Source organism: Aquila chrysaetos, chromosome 5 (assembly GCF_900496995.4).
Source record: "Aquila chrysaetos chrysaetos chromosome 5, bAquChr1.4, whole genome shotgun sequence".
NCBI lineage: Eukaryota > Metazoa > Chordata > Aves > Accipitriformes > Accipitridae > Aquila > Aquila chrysaetos.
This window is the reverse complement of record NC_044008.1, coordinates 10690596-10702669: the sequence shown is the minus strand read 5'-3', so window position 1 is coordinate 10702669 and position 12074 is coordinate 10690596. Positions and strand designations below refer to the sequence as shown.

General features: G+C 37.2%; 1 protein-coding gene across 11 annotated transcripts in view; it reads right to left on the bottom strand.

The window, feature by feature from the left end:
• PCLO (piccolo presynaptic cytomatrix protein) overlaps window positions 1-12074 on the bottom strand; it is a 396208-nt gene that overhangs the window by 116396 nt on the left and 267738 nt on the right. For all 11 annotated transcript variants that reach the window (XM_030013412.2, XM_030013405.2, XM_030013406.2 and 8 more), the window contains one exon: window positions 11653-11778. In XM_030013412.2, coding sequence (XP_029869272.1) covers window positions 11653-11778 — 126 coding nt within the window. The remainder of the gene's footprint in view (window positions 1-11652; window positions 11779-12074) is intronic.

Genomic DNA, 12074 nt, shown 5'->3' with positions numbered 1-12074 from the left:
CGTCTGCCAGACACCGAGATCAGCAGCCTGAAATCTCTTTGCCTTCAGGTTTTTTACATTGTATATTCTAGTTTGCTTCTGCTTTTACACCCAAGAAAAGAAAATGTCAGTACATGATGACCTGAAAATGCTCATTCTACTACGTATCATTTGTGAAATCTGATCTCCAATACCCAAAGCAAATAGCTATTACTATAAGATTATTACTATCTTACTGAGTTGAATGTAATTGTCTGAAAAGCCTTGTATTTTGTAATCAGTTAGTACTCTTTCCCCAAATCAAGACTAATTCCATTTTTCCAGAAACAATAAGATTTAAGTACCTGACAAAAACAGTTTGAAAAGTTACCTAGAACATATTAATATACCTATAAGATAATTTCAGAAATTTTCAAATGGACCATAAAACCCAAAGATCTTAATAGAATTCTGCTCGCTTCTGTATTTAGAGAGATATCAAACAGTTTTACATTCATTTTGGATCTGAGGCACTCCCATTACAAACAAGGAGAAATAATACAGATTTCAACAAGTTCTGGCTCAAACATTTTAGGATCTGTACAGAAAAAAGCATAGCATACCTTCCTATTTGTCAGGCAATATTTCAGGCAACAAATATTTTTTTTAATTAGAAACAGTTCAAAGTTGGAAAAAGTCTGTTATCAGTTACTTGCACCAAGGTTTAAATGAAATCCAGAGATACATTTTGATTCTTTAATAGTTTTTTTTCCAAAAGGTTTTTGTTTTGTTGGAATGTGGAACAAAACCAAGATTTGATACTCAATTTCTGCTTGATGAAATGATTTCAAGCTTTAGTCCCTAATAATTCAGATAATTTGCAATTCAAAATCTTCAATTTCAGTTACATTTTAAGTTGTATTATTACATTACAAGTATACTTGAAGTGGCTTTTTTTCAGGCTTTTCACATAGAAATGTGAAGTTGCAACTATCTAATTTTACATGGTAAGCCTCAAATATGTACTGTAGTCAAAATGATAAATCTAGATAAAGAGTAATTGTTTTTAATCAAAATTTTGCTCTGTTTTCTGTCAAATGTTATAATCACCTGCTCCTCTTGTCTCAAAGAAATCTGAAGAGTCCCGTACAAGATTTTCCCAGCCATAGTTTATGGATGATCTAATTAGGTTTTGGAATAGAACATGCTTCAAGAAATTTGAAATAAAGCTTTATGCAGTTTTTTAAGAGTGCTCATAGGATTTTTCATTCTTTAAGCTAACTTCCAAAACATTTTCTGTACTAATTCACATAACATTCCTATTTTGTAATGTACTACATTGCAACACTGATTGCAGAAAATTATTTTTTTTCTTCAAGTTCCTTTACCCTTTCAATTGAATAAGAAAATCACTGTCAGATCAGATTAGGTCAGAGCACAGTACAGACAAATTCAGGATCTCCTCTGAAAACAGTTGATACCAGATGCTTCAGAAAGTTGTTTAGAAAACCTTGGAAGATTCTGGAATAACTTGATTACACAATGTCCTGGTTTTGGCTGGGATAGAGTTAATTTTCTTCTTAGTAGCTGGTATAGTGTGTTTTGGATTTAGTGTGAGAATAATGTTGATAATGCACTGATGTTTTAGTTGTTGCTAAGTAGCACTTACCCGAAGTTAAGGATTTTCCAGTTTCCCATGCTCTGCCAGCAAGCAGGTGCACAGGGAGCTGGGATAGAGCATGGCCAGGACAGCTGGACTGAACTAGCCAAGGGATATTCCATACCATAGAATGTCATGCCCAGTATATAAACTGGGGGGAGTGGGCTGGGAGGGGTGGATCACTGCTCGGGCATCGATCAGTGGGTGGTGAGCAACTGCATTGTGCATCACTTGTCTTTTTCTTGGGTTTTATTTTTTATTTTATTATATTCCTTTTCATTACAATTATTATTATTGTTAGTATTGTGGGTTTTTTACTTCAGTTATTAAATAGTTCTTATCTCAACCCACAAGTTTTACTTTTTTTCCAGTTCTCCTCCCCATCCCACTGGGAGGGTGGAGGAGTGAGTGAGCGGCTGTGTGGTGCCTAGCTGCTGGCTGGGCTTAAACCACGACACACAACTTATTTTTTTTTCCTAAGTACCTCCAGAGATTTGTTGATTTAATTTAAGTAATTTAGAAAATATCTTGTTTTCCTCTATTTCCTCTCTGTGTATTACCCAATACTTAGAGAAAACACAGGCTTTATCTACGTCACCACACCACTTTTTTAAAAAGTGAAGTTCTGTGACCAAGCATTCCAAATTTGTGTCCAAGCCTTTCATATTATCATAAGCAAAGACCATCTAAAAGACGGATAATGTTCTACTCTGGGACAACTGAGTTTCAGTAGTCCTTCTTTCTTCAAAGTAAATTGTTAATAATTGTTAATAATGTTCCTTATAGTCTTGGAAGAATCAAATGTACATACACCTATCTAGAAAATACTTTGAAATAACAAGCAATTAAAGAAAGTCTGCTTGCTGCAGTACCTAGTTTCATTGGCAGGAAAATGTGCTGTTTGTAAGCCTCTTTACTTCTGGAAAGTGTGTCCTGCAGACAGCTAAGACACTGCCTCTGAGATATCCAGTGACAGTGGCTCTTTGTTTACCTGACTTGCAGCAGAACAAACCCTGATTGGGCACAATTCACCTTGGGCCTTGAATCTTTGCTATGTTTTACATGAATACAGCACTCCGTGGGGTGGCAAGACTGGCCTAATATTCCTGGAGATCCAGATTTCAGGAATGGGATTGAAGGTTAAAATTGCTATGTGTAGATGCAAAATGTTTTCATGCACTTTCTGGAATCCAAGAGCAAGGGAAATTGTCTGTAAGGACATAGCTATATTTAACCTGTACTTCAAGATGACCCTCACTTTGATTTCACTGGATGTTTTTTACACTAAAATCACATCAAACTGTTAGTCTGCTGGTTTCAGCCCACAATAATCTGCACAATAGGAAATGGAATTACGGTATTTTTAGCTTCCCAGTTCACTGGGAAGTCACTATCACACAGCACAATTCAGTGGTTATGAAAAAAGACTTTTTCATGCTGAAATAGGATTTTTTGTCTTGGAATGCCCATGTATGTGAGCCCAAATATATATTGTTCCTTAAAAACAACAAACAAAGAAATTCTTGGTTTTGTTTTATGAGATGTGCTCCAGCATGCCTAATGTAGGCACTTAGCATCTAAATTTTAGGTTGTTAGTGAGCCAGTTTACCTAAAAGAAATACCTAAGTTACATATACAGTCAATGGAGACAGGAGGGTGCTTTTGATGACTTCCACTGGTAAGACAAATTGACCCCAGTTTAAGTACCAGAGGATTTACATTTGTCTGGTTTCTTTGTAAATCTGCTACACAGAAGCCTGTCCTTGAAAACAGAAGACGAGAACAGAGCAACACGGGCACATATTTTTGATGTTCCAAGTTGAAATTCAACTCCCTTTTAGCACCCACAGCAAGTAGTTGCTATGCAAAGGGGCAGGCACAGTTTCTATGTGTCTCCCTGCTTTTGTTATTTGCCTGTGTATCAGGTATAACATGATCTAGAGAATGTATCTCCTAGCCTATCTCTTACAAGCCCAGACAGACTGCCTTGTCTGACTAAAGCTGCAGCTTTATCCCTGAACGTCTTGGGCCCGGTAACTAAACCCATCGCTACAGCTGAGATTCACCTCTGTGCCCACAGAGCTGGCTCTGCACTCTGTATTTTTCTCTCCAGCATTGGCCAAATCAGAAAAGTCACAGCCTCCCCCTCGTCACCTCTGCCAGTGTGTATTGGGAATACTGAAATAGGAAATACAACTGCATCTTCTTACAAATATGCATCCATTTGATTTTAGTACAGTGTTATACTGTAATATAGTCACTGTCTGGCCTGCAACCATGTCTCTGATGTAAGAATGGACAGATCATATTAAATATAATGAAAGAAGGAATTAAACTCTTTTGTGGAGACAAAAGAACCTCAGTAGTACTCAGAGCGTCAGAATATAGCAAGAACTATCCAAAAAGAGTAAGGGGAAGACTGGGACCACACGGATGGGTGACATCTGTCAGTGTGAGAGGCAGAAAATCAAAGCACCCACGACGTGTACGATCCCAGAGGAGAGCAGAGAGCTGCATGGTCCTCGTGGGAGCCGAGAAGAAAGCTTTGTGGGCCCTGATGACAACGCTGCCTACTGCTGTTTCTGCTGTGCTTAGAGAAACAGGGCTTCGGGCACATTCTGCGGAAGCGAGGAGGACTCTTTCCAAGAAGTGCCTGGATATCCTTCTGAACAGGAACTATCCATCAAGGTCCTGAATAATAACACCTGTCAAAAGCAGCGTGTCTGATAATTACTAGTTATATAGCTCCTCCTGCGTACTTTACAATAGCTAGTAGTGCTTTCTAATATGATCTTAGTGGAATGTTGTCGACAGCTAGTTATAACAGCGATAACATTTTTACCAGTGATCTTCCACAATTTGTATTATAAACCATCTGATGAATGCTTTTATCCTGACCTTTGTGATTGTTCTCCACTTCATTACCTCTGGAACGTCTAGTGACTATGTTTGCCTCTACTCTCTGCTTGAAGCATCCAGGTTATTTTGCTTGTCTCTACAAATTAGACTTACCTATATAAGACTAAACAGAAACTCCCTAAAGAGATATTTTGATGGAATTATTTATTTGTTACTCAGAATCCAACTTTCTGGTACAATTTGTATGACAGGGCTTTTCCAGCAAAATTGATTTTCAGCAATAATTAGTTGTTCAAGGTATTTTCAGAGTTCTTGGTCATAAAGAAGGTATAATCTGTACTAGTTTATGTGGCACATAACAAGGCTAAATGCAGGAGTGAAAAATCTGTAACTTGTGTTATGCAAGATGCCAGATATTTACTGGTCCTAATATGTATTAATTTAATGCTTCTTTCTCATAGCTTTAAAAAATTTATAAGTGCCCCATAAGTTTTCTCTTATCTTCTGCTTTAGATTACATAAAAAGATCCTGAAAGCTCAGTTTATACAGGTGCTCAACTACTTCCTACATCCAAGTTACTCTCTAATAGCTATTTTCAGTGTTGAATTTTATTGCAGGGAAATTTAAGCTAGAGCAATTACAGTGCTGGGCAGAAACATTATAAACTCATATTACCTATTTTATCTCACTGAAACAGATATTTTAGGTATACAAGAAGTTTTCTAATGAAGTATTCTTGCAAAATCCCAGTTGTCTCATTCTGCCACCATAAGATTAAATTAAATCTCCATAAACTAGATGCCCTATATTGTGAAGCATGGAAAATTATTATTTTCTAAGTGTGTTTCAACTGCCACAAAACAGATTCAGTAAATAAAGTTGTGGACAGTGTTACAGTAACCAGCTCTCAAACTTCTATGTCAGTCGTTTATACTGCAAGTCTTTTCTTCTCCCATTTTCTTCTGGAAGCCCCACACAGGTGCTGAAACAATTCTCATTCCTTCTGGTGATCCTGATTTCCTTCTCGTAACTTAGCAAATGGCCAAACTAAATTCTCAGTACAACTCAACTCCTACCATATAAAGAACAGAATTGAGACCACTCTCAGTAGGACTGCATATGAAATGGCTAAACCAGTGTGAGAAAGCTTTCTTCCTTCCTTCCTTTCTTCATTGGAACAGATAGAAGGTTAATTGTAACATGCAGGAGATACACTTTGTTGCGGTGTCCTTTCTACTAACTTAATTTTTAGAATAGACTTTCCTTGTAAAAAAAGAAATTAATTTCTAAATATTTAAAAGGCATTTTCTTATATGCTGGATGCCCACTGCCACACTTAGCAAGAACAACACTGCACATTTATTATTACTTATTTGAATGAAGTACAAGGCAGAGCAAAATACATGGATGAGAGCAGCACAACTACACAAGTGAAGATTTACAGCTGATAGGGGGCATTTAGAGGTTTGTTTAGATTAAGTCCTTTCTAAAGAGCTTTAGGGCAAAGCTTTCAACCGTGCTACGGCATTGCCTGTTATTTTGTGCACACTTCCTTTGATAAAGTCCGTTTCTGCTGGGACAGATAAACCTGAGCCTGTAGCCCAGGGGATATATTGAGAGCAAGATCTCTTCTCCTCTAACCCCACAGAATAAGCATGGACAGCACAATAAATCACTAAGTCTAATGCTCAGAGAACAGGGTCAACTTATTTCTTTGTTTTTTTTCAATGCAGTAATAAAGCAGTCAAACTGCAAAATGGAAGTGCAGGAGGGGAAGACTATTTCTGTTCATTTAAGACCTGGTCCAAAGTTTTTTGAGAATTTTTCCTTCCCTTCTTGTGTTCCTTTTAATTTCTTTTCATCATTTTCTAGCTTCATCTTGCTATCTACTTTCTGCCAGAAGTGTAATTATCAGAGGGACTCAAGAAGGGATGCTGGCTCTTCACTATCCCCAGCTTCATGGGGACTGGAAAATCTCTTTTCACTGTGATGCCCTGATCAATGTTTCTAATTTTAGCTGGCTAAACAGCAAGCAGCACTCACCACCATCTTTTAAGGAAGATCTGGTGCCTTTTGCACTTCCCACCAGTCAGCATTACACTTGAGTGAATCTATAACTCAGGGATAAGAGGGAAGTGTGGCAAGAGGAGTAGGGGGAAGGATAGTGACTTACTGCTTCTGTTCGGGTTTTCCAACTATTTAGGTGCCCATGACCATTCCAGCCACATTGTCTTTTCCAAGCAATATCCAAAGCATGTCTATGATATGACAAGAGATAGTTTTGATAAGACGGAAAGCCATTACACATGCTATTGCCTTTGCAAAAGACCTTCTGAAACTGAGTCTGGTCTTGTTATTCAGCACTTGATGCTATCCAAACTAGACCAAAAATACTTCAAACAAACTGCAGAAAAATTGTTCTTAACACATTCTTAATAATCCTTTCACAGACTGGTCAATAATCCAGTTGCATGTCCCACTGTTCTCTCAAGGGAAGGATCTTAGTTTCAATCTGAGGAATGATTCCAATGTTTATTTGGCCTCATATTAGGGCATTAGAGAGAGAGCTGTGCACCAAAGTTCTTCTTACAAAAGGAAATTGTGACACTTGAATAAATAAGAATATGTAAGACTTTCCATAGAAGAAGAAAAAGAAGTGTGAATAAATAGGGAAAAGAGGAATGGGGAGACTTCAGTTTTATCTCCTGAAGGCATTTTGAAGTTCTGAGATTGCAGTTTTCTAAAGATGAAAGGGAGCTCTGACATTCCCAATAAAGACCCACTCATTCAAAATACTCTCCTGAGGGACACTGGCCATGTGGCCTGGGGAACTTCCAGTACAATTAAAGGCAACCAAACAATTTGGAAAACTGACCATCTGCATGTTAGCAGTTGAGTCTAAGTCTAAAAGATAGTACATTTAAGAACTCATTGTCAATCCTCAGACTTCGATACTGAGGACGTTGGATGTGCTTTTACCTACTCTTGGCTCTGCCATCAGGCTGCAGGTGGCTCTTCTTCGAGGACCTTCGTAGTGTTTTGAGGAGCAATGTTTGTTGCATCCTAAGGGGAGTAGTTATTAAACTAGATCAAAACAAGTGCCTAAGGATTGGACTGAGGGGCAAGGCACCATTAACTACCACAGAACTCTCAAACGGGAGTGCATTTTCTCTTCTCTGACCTACTTAACAGCTTTAACAGGGTGGCATTATCTTTCCTTGTCTGTATGTACATCATATAGTTTTTCTTATAATATTATTGGACCAGCTTCAGGGTGGGGAAGCTTAAAATACCCCTGTATGATGAATATTTTTATTAAATTATAAAATGCAAAATTCAACTGAATTGAATTGAATAGCATGTCTCTCTGCTAGCACAGACTGTTTATATACTAAAATTCTACAGTGAAGGTCTGTGACTCACAAGGTAGGTGGCATCCTTCCACGTTATGCTAGAAAGGTTACATTGTTATATTTGCTATAAAATAGAAGCTGGGAGTGCTATTTCGGTATTTTTAATAATAAGAGTTTTTGTCTTCACTGTATATGATTTTCCTATTTTTAAGTTTGGGAAGATATTATTTAAACGAGGCATACACATTAAAAATAAACATGCACCCATAAAGCCTTGGACAAGTTAACAAAAATCTGATCAGTGTCATGGTTGCTGTTAAGTGGAGTGTCAGCAACGGCAGTGAGATCGCCACAAATCAAGTTCACCATTAGCTTTTAGACCATACAAATTCCCCAGAATTGCCAGGAGACTGGAAAGTCATGGAATCTCTTCATCTTGGTGAATGTCAGCTGGCTTAAACATTGCAACACAGTATGCCTTGCTGATTGAAAACTTGGAACAAAGACACCCACGGTTCACCAGTTCCCAGGCTCTCCAGTCAGCCTGTTGAAATGGTCCAATAAGAAAACTTGAATGCTGAGGGCATCCAGCAAATTTGTAACAGTTGGTAACACACATTAATATTTTATTTCTGCACTTTACTCTAGGTTCTTCTGTTTCTGAGAAATGCTGGCAGAAATGCCATTCACCCAGTAGATTTACCAGGTGGAATATAACTGAACTGTTTCTGTCAACATGAGAGGGAGCACAGACACATCTATCAAATTGACACAGTCCCTGCACTTGATGAGCTCAGTGGAATGAGTCTTCCACCTCCAGTTTTTGTAATGCCAATGAGTGATGAATCAGAGATATTTTTGACATCTGAAAGCAATTCAAGGTGAGAGAACCAAAAGACTGGTATTTGCCAGTCAGAACTATAAATAAACTTTTCAGCACTGAGACTCCTCCAAAGCTATTTAAATAGGCTAAAATTTTATGGATTGCTATTCCCTAAGGAAAGGAATGCTATCTGTATTCTAAAGTGTGTCATTTCTTCATAGATGCAGTCATGCAGACAGCAGGTAGGACTTTGGCTCCCTTCATAAGCACAGTAAATCTATCCTTGTTCCTTATGCTACTGATAGGATTTTCAGACCTGACCCAGTGTTTTCTGTTTTTAGAATTAGAGGAATTAATTAGGTTGATGGGATATTTCGCAGTGAATCATGTTCTTAGAAAGGCTAATGAGTCAAGCTATTAGCTTGTAATGACATTAGTATACGTTTACTTGATGACTAGGTATATACGCTAACTTGAAGTCACACAGCATTTCAGCAGAAAAAGTGGCTCGTGATTACTATATGAATTACTAATACGTAATTGTCATTTACAGATAACGACATATAAAGTTTTCTGTATGTGATGCGAGAGACAGCAAATAACTTGAAAAAGAAATGGAGGCTAGCCTCTATTTTCAGACACAACAATATCAGCAATATCGGTAACATTAGCAGTTTGGCTGGATTTACACAGATCAATATGAGAATGTTTGAAGACCTCAATGGATTTTAGCACTTCTGAAGGGTATAGGTTAAATGTGCATCAGCCATATTTCCACTAAAGCAAACAAACAAAACTAACAGTGACGTAGCCAAATATTCTTTGTTGATCTATGATAGGATCTAAAATAACATAAAAAGTAAACTAGATATAAAAGCAAGATTTAAATGGTAAATGACAGTAAGGGGAAGTGTTTGTCTTGTATGCTGTAGTAATGGTACATTCTGCAGAAAGCATTTTTTCTCTCTGACAGAACATTTAACACATCAATAGTAAAACGTACTCTTGGACATTGTGTGGACAAATTCTACAGATTAAGTATAGTGATTTTGATGGAGTTGATTTATGCCAACACACCCAAGTCTAGGATACTTTTATAAAGGTCAGATCAGAAACATGACTGATCACATGATCGGAGAATGAAACAAAGGAATAAATATTTTACTGTCCTGTTCACCTTTCTATAAAATATGAATAAACCTTCAAAATACATTATGTGAACAGACAGAAGAGCAACTGCCATGTCTGAACTTCTCCTGTAGTTATTGTAAATCCAATCTTGATCACTGCTAAAATATACCTATATGGTGAGCGAAGAACTTCTTTAAACCTCAATTTCCAGAGAAGTTCCTGACAAGAGAAACCAAAAGACCAGAGATAATTCCAAGCAGGAACTGCTCATCCTCTTTCTTGAAATGTTCAGTCTCAGGGAAATGTTGAATAACCACATTCTCCTCTTTACTTGCTTGTTACTGAAAAAATGCATGCATGATCTAGCACAGTTATGAAAGACCTAGTCTTTTGTAAGGAGGGAGCCAAAACAAATACTCGCTTCAAAGCACACTAAATTAAGGTAAATTCTTTCATCATTCATGTGCAATAAATAATACTATTCTATCAACTGATGAGTGAGATACTACCCATTAAATATGAATGGCAGAATCAAATCTATAGAGAAAAAAGGAGGATATTTTTGTTGATACATCATTTCACTGACATTGGTGTACATGCACCTTTTTTATGTATATCGTTAAAATATTGGCAAAGAAACCACCAAGGATGTAAAAAGCAGCAGGGTGAATGCAGGTGACACTGTTTTGTAATGCCCACAACATATTTAAGCTATTCTTTGTGAATACGTTCTTTAATCAATTTACTCAGCTTTTCTATCTGCAAAGTACTTTTGATTTAATCATGACTTCTGTTGCATGTTTACTATTCAGAAAACTTATGTGAATTGAAGTCTGCCTGGGAGAACTATTCTTCCCGCTTATCTTCTTTCTTATGTTATCTTTTTTCCCTGGATATCTGCCTTTATTAAAGAAATAAAAACAATTTTTTGATTTGAATGAATTAGAAACAAATGTATTATATATTTGTCCATGGATAAACAGACATTTCAGGTGCATACAGATATTCACATGAAAAAAGGAACTAAAAAATAGTTATACAGAGAAGGAAGCATTTATGTGATCATGGATAGAAATAAATCGTTATTAGACAGAATTATCACATTTGTAATTATCCTAGAAAATTTAATGACAACTAAGTCAAATTCATTTCACCTAGCTTTAGTTGCCTAAATGATGATGTGTAGTCTAATGCAGTCTTCTTAAAGTCACTTAAATGAGGAAGACACTCCCTGTTCTTGAAACAGAGGTCTATAGTGGATGAAATAATTGCCCTTCTGTAGATGCTTCTTTTTCTCTGTTGCCTGTTGAGGCAGGCTGGACAACAATCTTAAACTGGAAAACTAAAGTTAGGTCAGAAAATTCAGTCAAGTCTGACTTTAGGGAATTTCAAAAAAAGTTAAGTGCACATCACTGAGATAGAACTGGATCTCTGATCTATTTTACCTGTGCAACTAAGAAATGTAAGTAATCCCAAACATGGATACCTACATGATCAAGCCAGGTTAAAGATCTTCAAAATAGCACGCCCATAATATATGTTGATGATCTATGTCCATGATATACAGTTGGACTCTAGCCATATTATCTTACCCCCAGTGCAGACAGCATATTGGCACATATTACTGAAGACATGCCATAATACTGCTCATCATGGCAATTCTCTTTGGCTACAGAAGTCATAAAATGACCTCCTATCAGTCCTTTTCTGCTTTAAGACTCATGGAGGTTTAGAGGGGCTCTCAGATGCCCCTTACTCCTTGCACAAGATTACACCTGTTGTGCAAGAGAAAATCTTTATTACAAATAATTCTACCAAACTCTCAATGCTCCCATGGTTCCACTTTTTGATAATGCATTTATCTTACCTTCTATCAGCTTCCCCGTCTGCTCTGCATTGCCCCCAGGCAAGATCTTGGCAATGTAAGCTCCAATTTCCCCACTGCTTCCTGGAATTTCTTTCCCACCTACAACTCGGATTCCCAGTCCATTGCCTGTTATCAAAAGAAAAAGAAAACTTTAAACAGTGATGAAGCAATGAATAATTCACTGGAAAGAAAGGAAGAGAACAACCCATCAGAGGTTACTGAAGGATGTTACTAATAACTTCTGGCTATGATTGGAAGATTAAGGTTAACTGCAGTCCCATCTGTCACTTTCCCAAAGACTTAACTTTGGGTACAAGTGAAGGAAAGGATCTTAAGTAACTACTGTATGAGTGACATAACACAAATAACTGACTCATTAAAAATTACACTGAAGCCAATCCTACCTTCTTCTGACAGTCTTA